Source organism: Spermophilus citellus (assembly GCF_964194105.1).
Source record: "Spermophilus citellus genome assembly, chromosome: X".
Classification (NCBI taxonomy): Eukaryota; Metazoa; Chordata; class Mammalia; order Rodentia; family Sciuridae; genus Spermophilus; species Spermophilus citellus.
The window spans coordinates 44,875,672-44,899,848 of NC_138190.1; the positions used below are offsets into that span (position 1 = coordinate 44,875,672).

General features: G+C 44.3%; 1 protein-coding gene across 6 annotated transcripts; it reads left to right on the forward strand.

The window, feature by feature from the left end:
* The first annotated feature begins 1,894 nt into the window (after positions 1-1,894).
* GPR173 (G protein-coupled receptor 173) lies at positions 1,895-22,996 on the forward strand. Of its 6 annotated transcripts, none has more exons than XM_081277320.1 (3): positions 1,895-2,559; positions 13,994-14,087; positions 19,726-22,996. In XM_081277320.1, the coding sequence occupies exon 3, from the start codon at positions 19,823-19,825 to the stop codon at positions 20,942-20,944; it is 1,122 nt and encodes a 373-aa protein (XP_081133446.1). In that variant the 5' UTR covers positions 1,895-2,559; positions 13,994-14,087; positions 19,726-19,822; the 3' UTR covers positions 20,945-22,996. The 6 variants fall into 6 exon arrangements, 4 of the variants coding, with proteins under 4 accessions (XP_081133446.1, XP_081133447.1, XP_081133445.1 ...); XM_081277321.1 differs by lacking the exon at positions 13,994-14,087 and having other exon boundaries at positions 1,895-2,174; positions 2,431-2,559; XR_014020019.1 differs by lacking the exons at positions 13,994-14,087; positions 19,726-22,996 and adding an exon at positions 16,470-16,747.
* The last annotated feature ends 1,181 nt before the right edge of the window (positions 22,997-24,177 follow it).

Below are 24,177 nucleotides of genomic sequence, written 5' to 3' on the forward strand. Positions count from 1 at the left end.
GGGGGGGGAAATGGGCTATCTTGAGAGTGAGAAGCCTTCAGATATATTATTTTCATTATTGGTCAATCCAAAATATTTTCTAATTTCCATTATGGAGTTTTCTTTTTCTTTTTTTAAAGAGAGTGAGAAAGACAGAATTTTTTAATATTTATTTTTTTAGTTTTCGGAGGACACAACATCTTTGTTTGTATGTGGTGCTGAGGATCCAACCCAATCGCGCTACCGCTTGAGCCACATCCCCAACCCTGGAGTTTTCTTTTATCCAGGGGTTTTCTCCTTCTCCAAATCATGGTGCCAAACTTCAGTGGGCATAAAAAATTAACCATCTGAATGGCTTATCAAAATATAAGATTTCGAGTCCCATTTCAAACCTACCAGATTAGTATTTCTATAAAGAGGGCCTGAGAATTCACATTTCATAAGTCCTCTAGCAGATTGAGATGCAGGTGTTTGCCTTCCTGGCACACAGTTTGGTGGCAGAGACTGGGTTTTCTTTTTCTTTTTCTTTTTTTTTTAAAGATAGAGTGAGAGGGGAGAGAGAGAGAGAGAGAGAGAGAGAGAGAGAGAGAGAGAGAGAGAGAGAGAGAATTTTTTAATATTTATTTTTTAGTTATCGGCGGACACAACATCTTTGTTTGTATGTGGTGCTGAGGGTCGAACCCGGGCCCACGCATGCCAGGCGAGCGCACTACCGCTTGAGCCACATCCCCAGCCCGAGACTGGGTTTTCTAAGGGCAGAGAGCAAGTTCATTTCACCCAAATCATCAGGGCCCAGCACTGGACCCATGTAAAACTGTGTTTAAGAACCGAATGAGCCAATATATGAAGGAAGAAAGGAAATACATTTCTTATACAAAGATAATTAGAATTCTGGAATGCTAAATTCAAGCAGCCATCATTTGGTCCCAGTTTAATCCCATTTGGATCAGAAATAGTTTTTCCTTGTCTTCCCTTACTTTTCTGGTCTGCCCACCAGGCTTTCTCTTCACCTGTCCCATTATGTCTTCCCAGAACATGGCCTTAGTATGGGTTCATGCCTGTCTACTTGCCTAAGGAAAACAGGGATTAATCAGAGCTGGGCACATGTGCTTCTCCCTGAGCTCCCCCTCCCCCACCACCCATCTCCTGGACCTGCCCATAGAACCCCACTCTAAATAAATTATTTATCCTACCTCTCAGAGACCTAAGCATACCTCCCAACCCAGAGATTTTGAAAAACTTCCACCGGACCTTTGTCCAGACCCCAGACACTCCTATTCCCTGCCTCCTTTGCACCTGTAACCCATGTGAGTGGCTCTCTCAGCAGCTCCTTCGCCACCTCTACCTGCCTCCATGCATGCCTCTCTCGAGCATCTCAGAAAGGCCTGAGCCTGACTTCCTCAGCCAGCTATTGTCCTGGCAGCACAACCGCCACGCCAGCATCCCCACCCAGCCAGCCAGCCAGCCAGCCAGCCGGCTGTTCCCCTGCCTCACCAGCCCCCCCTCCCCGCCCCGCCCTAGGGAGGACCAGGCTGGTGGTTGGGAGTCTCCCTGCCTGCTCAGCCTCCCTCCTTCCCTCTCTCTCCCTCCCTCCTCCACCCGCCCCTGAGGCAGGGACCGTGCAAATCGAGGAGAGGGGGGACAGACAAGCCGGATGGGGTCTAGCTTAGGGCTTTGGACTCCCCACTGTTACCCTATCCAGGCTGGGTATCCCCAGCATCTTAGGAACTAGATTTGTATTAGCTGGGGTGATTCCCAAGCCAGGAAGTTCCTTCCGGCAGGCCTGTAGTGCCCTCGTCTTACATTAGGACCCCCCTTGGATACTCTGAGCCACCCTCCTCAACCCGGATCTAAAACCCGGGACACAGCTATCAGGCCAGCCTCTCTCTCTCCACCCCACCCCCTCTTTCTGGCGTCCATCCCCTCCCCAACACCACCTCTGCTGCTGCCTCTGGCTGTGGACCTGCACCTCTTCCCCATCCCCGCCAGGCCCGGGGAGAGGGGTGAGCCTGGATGAGAGCCCCCCAACCTGGGGCTCTCTCAGGCCATGGCCCCTGTGCTCCCGGGGAGGAGCCCAAGACCCTGAGCATCTGCTAGAGGCTTGGCAGAGGCCCCGCGGGGACCGAGTCTTCTGAGGACAAAAGGCGGCGGCCAGCAGGCAGACGGGGGGGCGGGGGGGGGGTACCGGCAGGCAGGCAAGTAGGCGTGTAGCAGGGGCCAGCGCTGGCCCCCCCTCCCAGCCTGGCTGTGGCATGAAGATGGGGGTGGGAGTGTGTAGTGGGGGAAGCACCTGCTGGGACCCCCACCTGCCAGCTTGTTGGGCACCCCATGGCTGTATGCTGCCCACCTGGTGTTCCCCAACACCCCAGCCCTGCCCAGTGCACCCCCTCCGGTGCCTGCTTCCCCTAATGCCTGCGATTTAGACCAGCCCATCTGTATCCACGGCAACAGAAGCAGAAGTGTCACTGGCCGCCAGATCACTGAGGGTCCCACAATGTGGCCTGGGCTGTGATTTATCCTGGGCGAGACAGCTTGAGCCCCCTTCCTGGATTCCAAGACAGACCTGCTGAGAGAGTCCAGGTAAGCAGTCGGAATCTCTTTATCAAGGATGGGGGGCTGGGACTTCTTTTCTGTCTCCCCACACATTTCAGAATCTCCATCACTGCCATGCTCCTTCTCTCTCTCTCTCTCTCTCTCTCTCTCTCTCTCTCTCTCTCTCTCTCTCTTCTGCTCCATCACAGGGACTACTCGAACACCCAAGCTTGGAGACTCCTCATCTTTCTCCATCTTTCCCCAGTCCCATATGTCCCATGAGAAAGGGAACCACCACCTGTTTCCCCACATAGGGTCTGTTTTTATCATTATGGTCGTGTTTGGGCATGAGGCTGTGTTAATTCCTTGTGTGCTAGCTATAGAAGGGATGCCTGGGAGCCCGGCTGTGTTCCCCTCACAATGCCTGCAGCTGCTTCCTCTCCCTCTCCCTCCTCCTTCACCCTCCTCCAAGTTCCTTGGCCTGTTTGCAGGATGTGTGTGTGTGTCCATGTCTGTGTGAGTGTGTTTGTGTGTATGAGAGAGAGAGAGCACCTGTGTAGCAAGCAGGTGGGTACATGTGACAGGGAAGCTGCACCTAGCCCAGACCACCCCCTGCTCCTTTTTTGCCTTTCCTTCTTTCCTTCCCGTATTTCCCCACAGGTAGCACAGACTTTTGCTCATTCACTATGGAAAATATGTGATTCCCATATAGGGGGAGGAAGATGCTGTAGGGATAAAGGAAGGTGAGGTGGGGGTAGGGAGTACTTCCAGGCCCTAGACTGCCTGAAGGCTCTCAGGGGGCAAGGAACAATCCACATGATGACCTGCAGTGACCAGGCACAATATGGTCATTCCCACATTGTGGGCCTCAGCCTCCATCATATGGCTCTATCTCTGTTTCAGATACCCATGTTGTGTTTGGGACCTCCAGATCTTATGGCCTTCTGCATGGTGGCCAGCAGTCCCTATATATTGAGGGCAGGAAAACTGGTACATGGAGAACATGGATTCTACCAGGGACACATCCCTCAACTGCTAGCTCTGCAACTTTAGTAGAAGCATGCCACTTACTGAACCTCAGTTTTCCCATCTGTCAAAGATACTGGTAACCCTTCCTTCATGGTGTGTGAAGGGATTAAATGTGTTGGTGCATATAAATAAAGGATATGCATAGAGGTGGCACTGAAGCAATGTCAACCAAGCTCATGGTCAATATCATTGCTGATTGTTCATGATTAATATTGCTATTGATTATTTGGGGGAAGAGCTAATACTTGTCCAGGGTCTCAATAGAGATCTTGGGAAGGCAGCAGGTGGGCAAATGGAAGGATGGGAAGTGGGAGGAGGCAGGAGCTACCTATGTTGTTACTTATCATTTGTAGGAAATGGTAAGTGATAGTTGTAGGCAGAGCCTTTCATCCCCACCCTTTCCTGCACTTTCCCCTGTTTGTGTGCACAAACACACACACAATCTTGAGCCCCCATGATCCAGCAAAGGCCTGGCTTGCAGCCTGCAGCATCCCTGGCCCTAGTGATGTATGTGTCTCCCTGTTGAGGGGAGACTTGGCAAGAGTTTGGCCTGTGGTCAATGTTTGGCAGGGCCTGGAGATGAGGCTGAAGCTTTTTGAGATCGAAGGGCTTCTGGTAGAGCTGGGGTGTGGCCCATGCAGCAACCAGACCCATTGGGAACGGATCCCAGGGAGTTGCTCACCTAGAGCCTGGGGTGGGGGGGGGGGGAAGTGTGGTCTGCTGGTTGGTTTCTGGGTGTGAGAACACTGAGCAAGAGGTCGGGGGCCAGGGGAGGAGCAAGAGGAGGAGAAAGACTGAGGCCCAGAAGATCTCCTCTGTGGGAGCAGGGAGATCTGGGGTCTTGAAGCATAGGGTAGACTTTTCTAAAAAAGCATTTGGTGTGGAAAGGAGAGAACCCAGCCTGTGTCTGGAGGCATCTGACCTGAGTGTGGGTGCATATGTGCAACTGAAAACATGTGGCTATGTATGTAGTCTGTGTGTATGTGCATGTCAGTTCGTGGGGACTGTGGGTGTATATGAGTCTCTGTGTGTGAGCAGGCCATGTGACAGCATGTGGGAGTGTGTGGGTGTCTGGGTCAGGCTTGTGTTTGTACAGGGGGCTGGGTATGACTTTGCATGTCTGTCTGGGTGAGGGAATGGGCATGTTTGATTCTGACCTGAGTGTGGGTGTGTTTCTCTGAGCCTATAGGCCTGTTGAATGTCTGGTTGTATGTTTGGTTATATGTGTATGAGTGTGTACATGTCTGGTTATATGTCTATGAGTATGTGGATTTCAGAATGCTTAAGTATGCATGTCCAATTAGGTGGATTCTTAGTTGTATGTACATTCATCTCTGCCCACAAGTCCCTTTGAGTGTGAGTACATCAAAATGGTGTGTTTGTGAGTGTAAAGAAATATATGTGTCTGGCCATGCATGTAGGAGAGGGTGTGTATATGTGTGAACATGCTTGTGTGTCATGTGGGTGTGTCTGTAATGTATTTGTGTGAGTATGTCTATGTGTGAATGTCTATGTGGATTCTCTAGCATTTTTAATTATGTGTATATCTTTGTGTACATGTTTGAGTGCACACTATCTATAGACAAACCTATGATTTCATATACAATTAGGAAATGTAAGCATAGATGGGCACACTAGTATAAAGAGAACTGATTTTGTGAGTATGGGATATTATATGAATAAAAATATACTTTGTGGGTATGCCTGTATATGCACAGTGGACTATGTATATGAGTATGGCTGTGGGGGGTATATACCAGTACATATTATACATATGCAAACACACAAGGCTGTGTGTGTAGATAAGTGGATGCATTTGTATATATGCCTAATTGTGTTTGTGTATACACCATGTGTGAGTACATATATAATTGTGATATGCATGAGTAACTACATTTCATAATACTTGGGCATTCGTGTCTCATGTGTTTTGTTTGAATTTCTCAGTATGAGTGTTATGTGAGTATATGTTTGAATATGCTTGTGAGTGATTGTGCATGTATATGTGGGTGTATATGCTAATATGTATGAACACATGACTGCATGCATTTGAGTGAACATATCCATATATATATATATATATATATATATATATATATATATATATATATATGCCTGTATGTTCATGCACATCTAGTTGTGTATGTGAATATGTCTGTGTGTGTGCCTGTCTGAATGTACATGTGTGTGAGTGTACCAGTTTGTACAGTTCTAATTATTTGTATTTGTGTGTTTGTATATCTTTGTTCTGGAGCATATACTGCAGAACAATGTAAGTTAATGTATGTACATGCCACTATAAGAGTGTTTGAGTGTGTATGTATATATGAGGATGTCTTTGCAGGTGTGTTTCTATAGGTGTGGATAAATTCTTCTTGTGTAGATGAATAGTTGTGTGTGCAAAAATATGTGAATATACTTCCATGTGTGCATGTGTGTAAACATACCTTTGTATCTAAGTCTGTCTGTGGGAATGTAGATACAAATGATTCTGCTCTCATTTGTATGGTCTTATTATGGGTGTGTGAATTTACATGGTGTGCATATCTGGCTATGATAGTGTAAGTATATTTTTTTGTTTCAATATCTGTTTGCATATGGGAATGAATTAGTGTACAAGTTTATGTGCATATGAATATGCTCATAAGTATATATGCTCACACATAGACTTGCATACAAGTTTATGTGTAGAATGGCTATATATGTATCATCATCTCATTTATAATCATGCACATATCTGGGTATTTATGTTGTGAGCACACCCACACAGGTGTGTGTGTGTGTGTGTGTGTGTGTGTGCATAAATACAATTATGTGGTTATCAGACAATGTGTATCTGATGTTTCTTTGTCATTTCCTTAGGTGTGATACAGTTAGCTTCTCCATGGGCATGTGAAAGTATACCTGCACGTATACCTGTATTTTTGGATGAATATGTATCATTCATGTACATCATGTTGCATGAATGTATGTCACATATATGCCTGTGTTTAAGAGTAAATGTGTGTGGGCTGGAGTTGTAGCTCAGTGGTAGAGCGCTTGTCTAGCACATGTGAGGCACTGGGTTCAATCCTGAGCACCACATAAAAATAAATAAAATAAAGGTGTCCATCTGCAACTAAATTTAAAAAAATAATAAATGTGTGAGCTGGTACAGTGTGAGTATGCTTTGACGTGTGAGTATGTGTATGGAAGAGTGAAGTTATTTGTGCATGTGCCCATCTGATGGTGCATATGAAGGAAATTTGGCTTGGTCCTGTGTAGATAGGACTTATCACTGAGAGGGTGATAAAGAAAGTTCTTATGAATTTATGGGACTCCATGTGCACCTTAGCTTATGCTTATATGCAAGTCTGAGAGTCAGTGGTGCCCCAATAGACCAGATTTGTTTATAATTGTGAATTGGCAAGCTATGACACTTAAGCCATCCATGACCCCACTTCTGGGTCTGGGGCTTTTCTTGCCTTGACCATATACTAGGTTTTGTGGGGGTCTCAGGACAAGTCCTCTTATTATTCACACCCCAAAAGTAGGAACCAATCATGACTGATATCCTACTGGGAGAAGGAGGCCTATGAACTCTTTAAAAAAGGATTCCTTGAAACACAAAGATCTCTCTTCCCATCCCTGCTCCATCAAAGGCTCATGGCAGAATGGCATTGTATATAGTGTCTTGGGTTGGTAAATAGTTTTCATAGCACCTAAATTACACCATCCTGGCAGAAATCTAAATGTGAATGTATATATTTAAGTGAAGATATATCAGTAGAGTACCTGTGTGTGTGTGTATGTGTGTGTGTATAGTGTGGGTTGTGTGTATGTAAGGGAGAGTGTTGCTGTTTGTGAGTAAGGTGTACATGTGAGATATTTAGGTGTATTTTGGAGGGAAGGGGTGGGTGTGGGTGTATGTAAATTGGCCTGTTTGAGTGGAGGATGGTGAATGAGAGTTTGGGTTTGGCTGGGTGGAATATGTGTGAGGATGAGTATATTTGAGGGGCATATGAGTATGGGTGTATCTGGATGGTGCAGGAGAGAATAGGGGGCTATCTGGATAGTGTGTATATTTGATAGCATAGTTGTATCTGTTGTATATAAGAAAAACTGGGTGTTTCTGGGTAGAATATGTATATGAAGGAGTATGGGTACCAGTGGTGTTATTCAAGTGTGGGAATATCTGGATGGTGTGTAGATGCATGAGAACACAGTTATCTAGGCAATGGAAGTAAATGGTGGGGTGACTCTGATGGTGTGTGTAGAAGAGAGATTTGGGGCACATCTACATGAGGATGTGTATGGTGTATGTGAGAGTATATCTGCATTTTGTGTGTAGAGTGTGGATGTGGACAGATTTGGATAGTGGTGATTCAGAGAGGGGTCTGGATTGTGTGTGTATACACCCACACATGGATGTGTGTAATTGTGCAGATATTTCTGAGAGTAGTACAGATATGAAAACATGTAAGTTATTGATAAGAATGTAAATATGTATCTATCTGGGTGGGATACAAGAGTTTGGATTTAACTGGGTTGGAATGAGTGTGCATGTAGTAGGGGTGTGAGTGTGTATTGGGATGATACATGTGTGAGTTTCGGATTGCATGGGAGAGAAAGTGTGTAGGTACATTTAGGCTTTGTGTGACATGACACAGTGTGTGAGAATATATGGGGTGGAATGGGTACAAATGTGGATGTGTTAGGATGGTGGGCAGGTGAGAGCATGAGTATATTTGGGTGGCAGAGTGTGCACTAAGGTATATGTGAATAATGTGTTTTAAGAGCTTTGGTTGTATATCTGGGTGGAGTGTGAGTGTGTATATACTTGTGTGTGTGTGTGTGTGTGTAACTGAATAGAGAACATGTGAAAGAGAACATCACAATGAACCTCACCTTTATGTAAAATTATAATGCACTGATTAAAAAATAAATTAAAGGGAAAACACTAAACTAGAGGAATGATATTGGGGAGGGAGGAGGGAAAGGGAAAGTACTGGGGAATGAAATGGAGCAAAGTATGTTATATGCACATATGAAGATGTCACAATGAACCCTAATATTATGTATAATTATAATGCACTAATAAAAACATAAAAGAGAGAGTTTGGGGCATATCTGGATGGGAGTGTGTTTATAGGGTGTGGGTGCATCCAGGTGGTGTGGAGGGTATGAGAGCATGGGTATATCTGGTGAGTAAGATGTGTGTGGTGATGTGTGAGGGTTGGATATATCTGGGTAGGATGTATGTTTGAATGTAGATTTATCCAGATGGTGTTTGTGGATTTGAATGGTCTTAATGGAATATATTTGGATGGGAAATGTGTCTGAAAATATGAGTGTGTCTGTCTGTGAATTTGGATTTATCTGGATGTCATATAGGTAGTGTATCTGGATGTTTTGTGTGTTCGGTAGTGTGGGTGTGTCTGGATAAGGTTTGGGATTGGGGGCATGTGTATGAATTGTATTTCCTCAGGCACGTACATTTCTGTTGGGATGACTTTGGATAGTGATGTATGTACAAGAGGGTAAATGTATCAGAGTGAGGCTATATTTGGGATGTGTGTGTTTGAATGTGATTGGGTCTGAGAGAAAGAAAGAGAGAGAACTTGAGAAAGTATAAGTGTGCATCTGGACAAGATTTGTGTGTGAGTGTGGGTTCTCTGAATAATGTGTAAGTAAATATCCAAGTGATTGTGTGTCTGTGTGTGTACACATATTTAGATTGAGAATTTGTGGTCTGAGTATCTGGGTTGGGTGGAAAGTGTATGTGGTTGTAGGTGTGTCTTGATACCTTGCATGTGAAAGATTGTAGATGCATCTGGGATAGATATGAGGGCTCTGAGCTTGGGGGCAAAAGTTCGAGTGTATCTGAGAATTGAATGTGAGATTGTGGGTGTACTGAGTTGGGATTTGTTTAAGTGCCGCTATATCTGGATAGAATGCTGGTGAGTGTAAGTGTATTTGAGGTATGTATATATGAGGGTAGGTGTATTTAGATAAGATGTGTGTGAGAGTGTGGATATATTGGTGTTGGGTATATGTGTGAAAGTGGGCATATCTGAGTCGTGTATGAGAAGAAGAATGGGTGTGTATCTGGGTTGGGGCATGTGGCAGTGTGGGTATATCTAAGTAGAATGGTGCAGTTCTTTCTGGATGGTGTGTGTGTGTGTGAGAGAGAGAGTACTCAAGTGGTATGTGTACATGAAAGTATATAGGTAAGTCTGTGTGGAATGTGAGTGAATCTGGGTAGGTGTGCATGTGGGTATATCTGGGTAGTGTTCATGTTCAAGTGTATTTATGTGGGGAATGTACATGAAAATGTGAGTATGTGTGTGTGAATGGATTTATCTATATGTCATGGAGGTGGTGTATCTGGATGTTTTGTGTGTTTAGTAGTGTGGGTGGGTAGGATTTGTGATTATGGGCATATATATGAATGTATGTATATTTCCTTGGGTATATACATCTCTGTTGGAATGTCTATAACATCACCATGTCCATTTTTTCCATCCATGTATATGACTAGGTGAGTGTGGTCATACATTTTTACCTGTATTGAGAGTGTCAGTAAGTGGGGAGCTGACTTGTGCGTGTGCATGTTTGTGCTAGAATGCTGTGTGTTTATATATGAGGTGAGTGTGTTTCTACATGTAAATTGGATCTTCAGGATCTCTGGAGACAGCCTTCGGGTGTGAACCCTAGTTCTGTCATTTATTAGCAGTGTAGCTTTGGGGAAGTCACCCAACCTCAATAAACCTCCAGTATCTTATCTATAGGGAGTGGGTAATGATACTACCTATCTCATAGGGTGAGGATTAGGTGAGTTAATATATGAAAAGCACTTAGAACAGTGCCTTGCACATAATAAGCCCTCTCATGAGGTGTTACCTATTAATGCAATTATTATCTACCTCCTTGTATAACAGTATGTGTCCATCTGCAAGTGCAAAGGGGGTTTCCATGTGCATATTTGCCCCATTATCTGTGTTCATGTGTATGTGTGAGAGAATAAGACTGTTCACATATGAAGATGGGTTTATACATATATATGCCCCAGTGTGCATATTAATTGCAGGTGCAGGTGCATGAGAAGGGAAGTATGTGTCTAGATATGGATGGAGTGGGTGGGGCCCTGTGTGTATATTTGTGGGTACACACTCTTCTGGGCATATGAATACACATACCCATATCTGTGGTAGCATCTGCGTGTGTGCAGGTGTTCTCTGCATTGCTAGAATTTCTGTATATATGACCATGTGTAAGTGTAAGTGCATATGTGCATGCCAATGTGTTTTTTTTCTGACCATGGAACCAGGTTTGCAGCTATCAGCATTGAAATGCATGCATGTGAATCTCTATTGTGAGAATCCATAAATGTCATTGGTTAGTATCCAGTTTTATATGTGATGATGCAGGTGGATGTGTGTGTGTGTGTAAAGAGTTTGTGTTTCTATGGCTGTGTATTAGGATGCATGAATCTGTGTTGTGTGAGTGCATGTGTAGGTGTGAATGGGTGCGTGCCTCTGAAGGCTTGTGTCTTTAGGTATTTATTTATTTTTAATTTTTTTGGATGGACATAATACTTTTATTTTATTTGTTAATTTTTATGTGGTGCTGGGATCAAACCTGGTGCCTCATGCATGCTAGGCAAGTGCTCTATAACTGAGCCACAACCCCAGCCTGTCTTTAGGTATTTATAAGCCTCAGTAGCTATGTGGTATGTATGCATCAGTCTACATTGCTCTACATGCCTGCTTGCCTCTGTATGTAGCAGTGAACCTGAGTAATTTGCCTGTATTCATGAGCATGTCTATACTGTGTGTATATGTCTGTGTGCCATGGCAGATTTGAGTAGCTTTGTATAAATAGTGAGCTTTAATCTCTTAGTGTGAGAGTCAGTGTATGGCAGGTGAGGGCCTGGATCTTGGGATGTGAGCAGGACTTGACTTGTGTCTGAATGTCAATTCTTATGTCTGCACAAGTAGGAAGTGCAGGTCCATGCAATTTGGTTTATATGTGTGTGTACTGGAAAGTGACCTTTGAATGATGAATGTGTCTTTGCCTGGTCCTGTATTTCTATATCTGCTTGTGTGTGTGTGTGTGTGTGTGTGTGTTGCATACCCTTGAGTGATTCAGAGGTATATGTGAGTGGGTACCTAAATACATATCTACCTGTTTCTCTGTAGATGAGGATTGTGTGTGTGTGTGTGTGTGTGTGCGTGCACGTGCACGCGCATGTGCATATAGGAGCACCTAATTGTGCTTATCAGCTGGTATGTCTGTCTGTGAGTGCAAATTTGAATCTTCATGTACCTATGTGCCCCTGTGGACATATCTATGTGTGGTAGTGTTTTCATGTGATGTGACTAAATGTAGATGTGTTAGGGCACTCACAATCCAGCGCCCAGAGAAAGTGAAGTCTTTGTACAAACTAAAAAGGATTTGGGGTTCTGAGACTGGGTGAAAAGAAATTCCTTGCATTGTCTCATATGAGGAAAAAACAAAAATGCAAAGTTTGGGGGACTTATTAAGTACTGAATTTGATACAACTTTCATATGAAATATTTTCAGAATTTTTTCATGACACACTTGAGCTCGCTTCTAGAATATAACTTTTTTACTCACTAATGTAAATTTATAGTGGTCAATATCTGTACACACTTCTTCTGAGCCTTTGGTTGTAACTGCCTGGGTTTATTTTATGGTCATTTGATTAATTTTTGTCATTTTAAACCTTGGTTTGGTAAATCTGTTGGTGTTGAGCTTAAATCTTCTACATCAAGTTATTTTGCTTCTTTGTAAAAAAAAAAAATAAACAAGTGAAGCAAATAACAACTGGTAGTTTGGGCATGGATAAAATATCCATCATGGTTTGCCATTTCTTGATCCTGGAAGCCATGTTATTGAAGGTAAGGCCCATTCCACGAATAGTGTTCAGGCACATTTTGCCCTAAGTCTTTCATAATTAGCTTGAATGTGTGAAACATAAATGCATGATTCTGCGGGTCAGCAAAGCTCACCTCAAAAACATGAGCCTTGAGGTCATTGGATACCATTGTGGTTTCTCTGAAGCATCAAATGCAGTTTCCACTGTTCAATATAGCTGGTGCTTCCATACCACACCACTTAATCTTAAGAAATGGAATAACTACTCGTTCATGCCTCCCTTTTCCACCTCCCCTTTATAACTCACTTGCTCTTGCCATGGTCAGAGACCCAGGCTTTAGGCTCAAAGTCGCTACATGATCTTTTCTGTCTCTTGGTAGTCACCATCAATAGGAAACTGCTTGCAGAAGTAGGTGGCAACAAATGGTCAAAGAATATATATATTACTGATTAAAACTCCTTGAGGGGGCTGGGGTTGTGCCTCAGTGGTAGAGTGTTTGCCTAGCATGTGTGAGGCACTGGGTTCAAGTCTCAGCATCTCATATAAATAAATGAATAAAATAAAGATCCATCAACATCTTAAAATTAAAAAAAAAAAAAATCTTTCTTAAGGTGGGGATGTAGCCTAGTACACAGGAGGCCCTGGGTTCAATTCCTCGCACTACAAAAACAAATAGATAAGCAAAACAATTTATTTCTCACCAATAATCAGAATTTGGATAATACAGTCCTTGAATCTGGGCCGGGTTGTGGCTTAGTGGTAGAGCTCTTGCCTAGCACGTGTGAGGCACTGGGCTTGTTTCCTGGCACCATGTACAAAATAAACAAATAAAATTTTTAAAAAGAGAGAGGATCTTTCTTAAATCTACCACCTATTTCTCTTCTTTCAATCAAATGTGATGTTGAGATTTCTTGTAATCAATATTCATGAATTTTGAATCCAACAAAAAATTTTAATTTTCAGTATCTCAAAATAATGATGGAGCTTTTCCCCAGAATAGAAATTAATGTTTCTCTACACATCCTAATAAGTCTTATTTCATATTCAAATTGTAACACCAAGTAAACATCACCCAGGGAATCATACTTGACCTCACTTCTCTCAAGTTGAAGTTTTGCTTTGAATCTGTAAACCTTGTCAGCACTGCATACTCTGTTATACAATATATTTGAGTGTTTTTAAATTTTTGAATGTATTTTTATTCATGTGCTCAAAAAGCCATTTGTTGAGGCCAGTAAGCATCAAATCTGTAAAGTAAGAATCATTACAAAGAAATGCTTAAACGTTTCCTTTAGCTGATATATATATATATATATATATATATATATATATATATATATAGGATGTAGTTAAATGCACACAGCATTATTTACTGTGGAAGTGATGCTGGTTTACAGGCCAACTTTTACAGGTGAATGAAACTCAGTATTATCAGAACAAACTTTCTGCCAGCAAACAGCAGCATTGATCCACAGACTTATGCAGAGTTTCCACAGTATCTCAAAATATTCATGTACCAATTTGCATATTTCAACCTTAGTTCATTTTGTTACTTCTTTCATTTCTCTTCAGGGTTTCTGACTGTTATAAACTAAGCACAGTTAGATGACACCCACAGATGCATCACTATTAAGATGAAAACTCTTTTGATTCAACAGTCTTCTAGGTTAGTGTCATCTCAACGTCCTTTGACCTTTCATCAGTGTGTCCCTAATAGCAATAATTGAGAACTACAGGTTTTTTTGTGTGTGTGTATGTATGGGGGGGATAGGCACTGGGAATTGAACCCAGGGCCCCATGCATGCTAGGCAAGCACTCTACCATTAAGCTACACCCCAGTACTTCCTAATAGAAATAGTTGAAAGTGTCCCCTTTCCTATTCCCTTAACCTCATTGGTTCCAAATATAGTGTGGGACAGTTTCCCTGCCATGAAGGCCTAGATTTACCTTTACTGAATCAACTCAGTTAAGTCACATTTCATTCATTTACTGTTGAATATTTTTACCTAAAAACGAAAGGTAGAAATTAATGATGAGGACTGGCATTGTGGCTCAGTGGTAGTGTGCTTGCCTACCTAGTATGTGTGAGGCACTAGTTTCACTCCTCAGCACTACATAAAAATATTTTTAAAAATAAATTAATGATGAAATACCACCAAGAATCCAATTTGGCTTTTTTTTTTTTGTACTAGGAATCAAACCCAGGGTGCTTTACCACTAAGCTACTCCCCAGCCCTTTTAATTTAATTTAATTAATTATTCAAGATAGGGTCTCTCAAAGTTGCTGATGCTGATCTCAAACTTGCAATCCTCCTGCCTCAGCCTCCCAAATTGTAATCCCAAATTGCTGGGATTACAGTAGTGGGTGGTGCCCCAATGCACTTTTTAATGTAAACTATTTGTAATATCCTTTTACTATCTGGAGACAGAATTCTTAAATAATATAAGCACTCTACACATGCAATTTCAAAAAGAAAATCCATACAGTTTTTTTTTTTTTGTGTGTGTGTGTGTGTGTGTGTTATTAAGGATTGAACCCACAGGTGCTCTACCACTGAGCTACATCCCCAATCCTTTTTATTTTTTTTAATTTTGAGATGAGATCTTGTGAAATTGCCCAGATTTGCCTTAAGCTTGTGTTCCTGCTGCCTTAGCCTCCCAAGTCACTAGAATTTTTTTAAGTTATAAATGGACACAATACCTTTATTTTATTTGTTTTCATTTTTGTGTGGTTCTGGGGATAGAACCCAGTGCCTCATGCATGCTAGGCAAGCGTTCTACCACTGAGCCACAACCCTGGCCCCAAGTCACTAGAATTTTAAGTGCACCACCACACTGGGCTCATAGTATTTTATACAGTATGCATATTTTATTAACTATAATACTAATATGAAATAAAAGGGAAATGACTTATAAGAAAATAATGTATATTTCAATATGTAAATGCTTGGGTGTGGCACTCTTTAGGATATTCAAGAAAGAAATTAGTGGCTCATAAGACCCTATAATAAATAAATATGGATTTAGGAGATGGGGGAAAGTTCAGGAAAATGATAGGCAAAATCATTTGGATGAGAGTTTACAAAATAGTAAATCGTGCCAAGGGAAGTGCACCACAAACCAAAGTACAGTCTCATCTCGGCTTACAAAGACAGACACATTCCTGGATAATTCAGGGTATATTAGAACCAGAAAAAAGAAATGGCATTTGACTGAAGTAGGTTACAGTCTAGCTTCTGTTAATTATAAGTTCAAAGTCCTAGGGGATGCAGGACATATGGTGGTGGTGTGGTATTGCCATGCAGATCACTGGCTGGCCAGCATCCTTGCCCTAGACCCCTAAATAGGACACCTTACACTCCATTACTGTGGCAACCAAAAATGCTCCTACAAATTTCCAAAATGTCCCCTAGGGGGCAGCAATGGCTTTGTTGAGAAAGGCACTGGTTCTTAGGCATTGTACACTGTGTCCCTGTGTGAAGAGGCAGAGTATAAGATCGACTTCCATCTCGTGTGTATGTGTGTGTGTGTGTGTGTGTGTGTGTGTGGTGTGCACGGGCGCGTGCACGCTTGTGTGTGCATGCGTGCCCAGGAGAGAAAGAGAGAGAATGTGTTTGTTATTCATGTATGAGTTGGTTGCTGTCCAAAAGGCTCCATAGCCACAGGTTGTGTTTGTGGAAATCTGCGAGTGTGTATGTTTGCATGTGAGAGTGCCCAGGCACCAGCACAGGTGTGATCTGTGGGTGCACACACATCCTTAGCCTTAGCTGGGACCCAGTTGTGGCTGCTAGTCTGTGCTCAGGAGCACCCCATCGTCACTTACAACAATCTCCCCAGTTTTCCCAGAAACACCAGGGCTTTGTTTGCTGCCATTGTTTTGTAAGGGTTTTTATTATTATTATTATTTGTTTGGGTTTTTTTCTGTTTTAGCTTTTGTTTCCACTGAGACTCAAGGTTACTCATTATTCACCTTCTCAGTCTTAGCGTGTCTCTCTATGTTTCCCCCATCTTTATTTTTGTCTCTCTTTCATTTACCATCTCTCTCTAGTCTTCTAGATCTTTCTTTCTGTTGTCATCCCTCTTTTTCCCCCCCTCTCCTTTTCTATCTCTGACTCTATTCCTTTTCATTTTCTGTTGTGATGTTTCTCTATGTGCCTGTCTGTATCTTTTTTCTCACTCTTCTTCCCCTTTCTGTCTCTATTTCAATCTCTTCCTTTCTCCTCTTTCTCTGTTTATCTCTTTCCCCCTCCTGTGTCTCCATCTGTCTCTCTCTCACACACACACCTCTCTTTTCTTTCACTATGTGTCTCTTTAAATTTCTCTTACATTCAGTCTCTATTTCTGTCCCTTTCTTCTTGCCTCCCCTAAAGGCTAAGGAGTGTGTGTGTATGTGCACATACTTGTGCACAGGCATGGGTGTATGCACATGTACACACACCCAGATGAAGGCTGCCCTCCAGTTCTGAGAGGGGGCCACCAGAACTTGAGGGACTGAAAGAGAGCCCACCCCTCCTTCTCCTAACACCTGTCCTAGACCCCTCCTATGCCAGTAAGCCAATGACTCTGAGACTTCACAGAACCATAAAAAACAAAACCAAACAAAAAAAAGACAAAAAAACCCCACAAACTGGTTCTAGGAGGCTGTGGCAGACTAGGTAGGACTGGGTCAGGAAATAGTATAGAGAGAAAACTTTAGGAAGGAGGTGGTAGGAAAATATCCATTTAAGCTCCACCTCCTCCAGCCCAGCCCAGCCCAGCCCAGCCCAGCCCCAGCCCCAGCCCCAATAGCAATTGTGAGTTTCTCCAGCTTCTGTTCAAGTAGCTCAGCTACCTTCCCTCTGGGCCCTGCCCAGTTGCCTTATCAAATCCCAAAATTCTGTACCTGCACACACCAGATCCTCTCCTGATTTCCCCAAGCTCAGCTGTGCCACTCTCACTACCAGACATAATCCCCAGGCCATTCTTTCAGCAAATCCTACATGGATGCCCCCAGGGAGTCCTCTCTACTCACCAGCCCATTTAGTCCCTCAGTCAATTTTTTGACATCATTTCTGAGAACCTACTGTGTGCTCTGTACTACTCCTATATAGGGCTGAGGTTGTGGCTCAGCGGTAGGGTGCTTGCCTAGCATGTGTGAGGCCTGGGCTCAATCCTCAGCACCACATAAAAATAAATAAATAAAATAAAGATTATGTGTTAAACTATAGCTAAAAAATATTTTAAAAATAAATTATATCGTGTGTTAGCAAGAGAAATTCTAGGAAGAAAAAATAAAGGAGAACCAGGAATGGGAATGTTGTGACCTCTCCTCTCACCTGTATTACTGCAGGATCCTCTGATTAGTCTCCCCACTTCCACCATTGCACCATATGATCTGTTCTCAGCAGCAAGTGGGATCCTGTTCAGTCCTAAATCATATCACACCTCACCTCTGCTCAAAACCCATTTCATTGTGAGTCAAAGTCAAAGTCCTTACCATGGCCTCTGTGGTCTTTCCTTGCCACCTTTCTGACCTCACCTGGAAGCACTTGCCCTTTGCTCATTCTGTTCTACCAACTCCTTCCTTGCTTTTTCTCAAATGTGCCATACATTGCCCCACCCCAGGGCCTTTGTTCAGGTTGTTCCTATTGCCTGGATTTCTCTTCCCTCAAATAGCCATGTGACTCTCTTCCTCACTTCCTTCAGGTCTTTGCTCAAATAACATTTCCTCAGTGAAAATTTCCCTGTCTGCCTCATCAAAGACTGCAATACCTTCCCCAGCCCTAGTACTTCCTATTCTTCTTCCCTCCTTTATGTTTATTCATAGGAATTTGTCATCATCTGGTATACCAACTTCGCCTGTGTCTCAGTGTCATCTTCACAAGGGCAGGGATCTTCATCTGTCTTGTTCATCTGTCTTGTCCTCAGTACTTAGAATAGTGCCTGGCATACAGTAGATACTCAACAAATAAATATTTTTTCAATGAATGAATGAACACATACAAGCATGCTTTCATCTGTGTATTCATGCATATTCCTCATCTCACCCAAGGTAAAAACCAAAGTCCTCTTCATGGCCCACAGTCTATACTACTTGACCCTGGACACGTGTATGACCTTACCTCCTACCACTGTCTCCCTCACCTATGCTACTTTTGTGACACTAATCTTTCCATTGTTCCTGGAGCATGCTGAATGCGTATCTGATCTTGAATAAAGAAATCTAGGGGCCGGGATTGTAGCTCAGTGGTAGAGCACTTGCCTAGTACATGTGAGGCATTGGGTTCAATCCTCAGCACCACATAAAAATAAATAAATAAAATAAAGGTATTGTGTCCATATACAACAACAACAAAATTTTTTAAAGAAGCCTTGTTATCCTAAGAAAAAATTTTAAACAGAAATCTATTTGATGAATGACTGCCAGAATGTTTTTTAAAAAAGATGAAATAGAAGCCATGCATGGTGGCACACACCTATGATCCCATCAACCAGGGAGGCTGAGGCAGAAGGATCAAAAGTTTGAGGACAACTTCAGCAACTTAGCAAGGCTCTAAGTACCTAAGTAAGACCCTGTCTCAAAGTAAAAAATTAAAAGGCCTGGAGATGTAGCTCAATGGTAAAAGGCCCCTGGGTTCAATCCCCAGTACAAAAGGAAGGAAGAAAGAAAGGAAGGAAGTGATGGGGGGAGGAGAAAAGAAAGAAAAAAGTAATAAAATAGAATGGAGTACACTACACATGGGATCAGTTCTGTTTTTTGAAACTTGGTGAGTTGTGTGCATACTGAGTTGTGGTGTAAAATATCCTTTTTACTGTGGGTGGTGATCAAAAAAGTTTTAACACAACTTTGAGGCTTTAAAAAGGGGGAAAGGAGCCCCAACAACATTCCTGTCCCCAGAGACGCACAAGTGGAGGAAATGGGTAACTGAGGACATTCAAAGAGATGAAGCATCTGCACCCAGCAAGGAAGGGGTAGGAGCAGGAGTGGGCCAGACTCAGGGCCAGACTCAGGGCCTGACCCTAACTAGGGAGTCAGTGGGAAGGGTTCACAGACACACTAACCCTGGCCTCTATGTTTCTTCCTCACCTTTCCTTTCCACCCATTTCTCACTGTCTCTCATTTATCTCTGTTTCATATCACTCTTTTTAATCCTCTTATCCTTTCCACATCTGTGTTGTTTTATATCCATTTATAACTTCGTCACCATTTCTCTCTCATTCTTTCCTACTGTCTCCACATATTTGTGTGCATTTTTCTGTTTCTCTCCTGTCCTCACTTCTCTGTCTCTCTGTGTCTGTGTCTCCCTCACTGTCCCCACTTACAGGTGCAGCCCAGCAGGACAACTGATGGAGTCCCCCAGGGCCCATCAAGTACCGGACTGGCTGACTCCCTAGGGTTGGGAGTAGCCCTTGCCCCTCAGTATGGCCAACACCACCGGAGAGCCCGAGGAGGTGAGCGGCGCACTGTCCCCGCCGTCAGCATCGGCTTATGTGAAGCTGGTGCTGCTGGGACTGATCATGTGCGTGAGCCTTGCGGGCAACGCCATCTTGTCCCTGCTGGTGCTCAAGGAGCGTGCCCTGCACAAGGCTCCTTACTACTTTCTGCTGGACCTGTGCCTAGCTGATGGCATACGCTCTGCCGTCTGCTTCCCTTTTGTGCTGGCTTCTGTGCGCCACGGCTCCTCATGGACCTTCAGTGCACTGAGCTGTAAGATTGTGGCCTTTATGGCTGTGCTCTTTTGCTTCCATGCGGCCTTCATGCTGTTCTGCATCAGCGTTACCCGCTACATGGCCATTGCCCACCACCGCTTCTACGCCAAGCGCATGACACTCTGGACATGCGCAGCTGTCATCTGCATGGCCTGGACTCTGTCTGTGGCCATGGCCTTCCCACCCGTCTTCGACGTGGGCACCTACAAGTTTATCCGGGAGGAGGACCAATGCATCTTTGAGCATCGCTACTTCAAGGCCAATGACACACTGGGCTTCATGCTTATGTTGGCCGTGCTCATGGCAGCCACACATGCTGTCTATGGCAAGCTGCTCCTCTTCGAGTACCGTCACCGCAAGATGAAGCCAGTGCAGATGGTGCCAGCCATTAGCCAGAACTGGACATTCCATGGCCCTGGGGCCACAGGCCAGGCTGCTGCCAACTGGATCGCCGGCTTTGGCCGTGGGCCTATGCCACCAACCCTGCTGGGTATCCGGCAGAATGGGCATGCGGCCAGCCGGCGGCTGCTGGGCATGGACGAGGTCAAGGGTGAAAAGCAGCTGGGTCGCATGTTCTACGCGATCACACTGCTCTTCCTGCTCCTCTGGTCACCCTACATCGTGGCATGCTACTGGCGAGTGTTTGTGAAAGCCTGTGCTGTGCCCCACCGCTACCTAGCCACCGCTGTTTGGATGAGCTTCGCCCAGGCTGCTGTCAACCCAATCGTCTGCTTCCTGCTCAACAAGGACCTCAAGAAGTGCCTGAGGACTCATGCCCCTTGCTGGGGCACAGGAGGTGCCCCGGCTCCCAGAGAACCCTACTGTGTCATGTGAAGCAGGCGGGTAGGCAGACAGGCAGGGAAAAGGTCATGGCCACCATGGTGGGGCCAACAGCAAGGGAGGGGTGGGGCCCCATACAGGAGCCTTCTTTTCTGAGCTCCAGCCCCAGCCCCTCGAACCACCCATACATAATCCAGGCACCTTTGCCAATACCACCCTAGGGTGGGGGACTGGGAAAGAGGCATCCTAGTTTTGTGGGGCCTGTCTCTGCAGCCTCCTTCTCTACTTCTACAGTCTCTCTCTCTCTCTCTCTCTCTCTCTCTCTCTCTCTCTCTGACAATTCAGAAAAAGAAAACAAAACTGAAAATGCAGGTTTTTCTACTAACAGATAAGGAGGCAGGCTTTCTTGCTTTAATGTCTCTCCTTCTGACATTGTCCAGAAGGGGGAAATTTGTCCTGTAAAATAGAATTCCAGAGCTCTTATTGCCCCTTCTGCTCCCAGGCACCCTCCCCTTCCAAGTCCTTTAGCAAGGCCTGGATGTTTAGGGAGAAACTTATCCAAGGCTGCCAACAAGAGGGACCAAAAGGGGTGCTAGGTCCCCAGGGAGCAAGGATGTCTATTGCTATGTTGTGTGCAATGTCGTTTTTGGCTAATGCTGGTCCCAAGCCCAGTCTTCTCTCCCTCCCCACCATGTCCAGACCTCTCTAGTGCTTCTTGAGGATCTATTTGAGAAGCCAAGAGGGTAGAGAAAAGGGCCCCCATGATGGGCCCAAAAAACTAGGTAAAGAGTAGGATGTGAGCTGAACTCCTTGAGCTGAAGAGATCGAGCGTAGCCACATTCTCTCACACCATCTCCTGGATCCCTAGCCCAATAACTCTTCTTCCTGAGGATGGAAACCCACTCCAGCCCCACTAGGGCTGTAGGTGTCATGCAGGCAGGAGCAGCCCCTCAGATGTGTAGGGAAGAAGCTGAACTCCCCAGAGTACCTTGGACCCCAGAGCCTGAGGTCAGAGCTGAATTCAACCCCAGAATTTCTCCCAGGTTCACACTACTCTTCTGAAGATGAGAATTCTTTTGGGGCCTTGGTAACTGATAGTGGTATAAACCCCAAGGCACTGTGGACTTGAGTCCATTCCTATCTGACCTCTTTTTGTCCCCCTAAAGCCTTGGGCCACAAGCCCCTCCTTGGTAGCCCTTGGCCTTCTGGGTCAGCCCCAAATGTCCTTCCTCACAACAATCCTTCAATCCCTTCCTCCTTTCCACCCTTACCTACACCCAAAGTGGAGCAGACTGCAACCAGATTACTTAGGTGGGAGTTTCCAAGCCTCCCTCCAAGGACAGAATCTACTCTGGGCTTACTTCAAGGCTAGTTCTGTGAATTGGTAAGCCAAGTTGGCACTCCTTTACCTGGCCTTACCCAGGCTTTCTGTCCCCCTATAATTTCCTTCAGGGGCAGGGATCTATCTGTATTTATCCATCCCCCTTTACCTTTCTTACAGAAGCCCCTGTCCTAAGATCCCTCCCTACCCCCAAGACAGCCCCTGAACTGGGGAAGCCTTGACCCAAAAGAAATGAGGAGGGCACTCTAGGCAGGAGAGACATTAATGAGCCTAGCTGTGGAGTGACCCTGGAAAGGCAGGCCAGAGTGGCTGAGAGGCTGGGAGTGTGTGTGGGGGTACCTGTTCTCTCAGTGATAGTGATGGGGGTGCCTTTCTGAGGGGTGGGGTGGGAAGACCAAGGGGGTGGGGGGTAGATAAGGTACACTCAGGAGGGTTTTCCTCCATTTCTTTTTTCTAACTGCCTGGATTCACCATTGGATTTTGTAAATGGAAAAACGAAATGAACAATGCTATATTGGATGTTTTCTCTTTCTGACTCTGTGTGTGTGTGTGTGTGTGTGTGTGTGTGTGTGTCCTGTCTGTGTGACCATACGTGGGGAAGTATGACTGAGTAAGACAGGATGTGTCTGTGTGACTTTGTGTGAGGAGACACCCCTGAGGAGAACTTGCCTGGTGCACACATATGAGTAAATGCCTGTATGCAGAGATGTATACATTGCATGTGTGTGTGCGTGCACACACACACACACACACACACACACACATACACATCCATCTAGTTGAGAGGAGACAAACTAGAGTATGTGCCTGCCCTGAGGAGAACTTGCCTGGTGCACACATATGAGTAAATGCCTGTATACAGAGATGTATACATTGCATGTGCGTGCGCGTGCACACACACACACACACACACACACACACACATCCATCTAGTTGAGAGGAGACAAACTAGTTTATGTGCCTGTAGCAGGAAATAGTGTGTTCAGGAGATAGAACCTGGAAATTATGTGTATGTATTTAGCAAGAGGGCTGACTCCCATCTCTAAGATCATCCTCTCTTGGCCCAAGCTCTGAGCACCAGGTGAAAAAGGCAGGGTACTTGAGAACCCCATCTCCTCCCAAAGCCTGGAGTCTCAGTCCCCTTTCTCAAACTCAAACAAGATGTTCTTGAAATTGGATGACCATGGAGAATGGGGGAAGGAAATTGGGGATAAAATATTGGGGAAACTGATGGGGTTAGGAAATGCCCCCCCCCCAAAGTAATGGCACTGGAGAAATTGCTCAGTCTGGGCTAGGAGCCTTTCCCAAGGATCCAGAATATACAGCTGGGACTTTGGTCAACTTTGATTAAATTCAGAGGCAGGTGCAGCAGGTCTGGGGTCTACCCAGCTGGCCTACTCCCTGCACACTTGATTTACTATTTATTTATTTATTTATTTATTTATTTATTCATTCATTCATTCATTCATTCATTCTCTCAGGTGCACAGAACTGAGTGGACCATACTCCTCAGTTCTTGGCACAATATATCATCATTGGTCCATGCAAGGCCCTTTTATTTTTTGTTTTGTTTTGTCCCCTTCATCACCCATCCCTGATCCCATCCTCCCCCACTCCATATAGGCACCCACTTGTGTATTTAACGTTGTCCTTCCAATCCACCGATCATGTGTTTCTTTACATATGTGTATCTGTGTAAAATATATGGTATTGTTGTGTGTTTTAATTTACATAAACAGTATTGTACTATAAATCTTGTTCTGTTTCTTTTTTCACTCAACATTATGTTTTTGAGATCCAGCCATATTGCTGTATATAGATCGAATTCATTTTAGTGGTCCATCTTAAACATATATCACATTTTTCCAATCCATTGCCCTGGTGATGGATCCCTAGGTTCACTTCCATTCTTTGCTACCACAACAAGGCTGCAATGGGAAGCTAC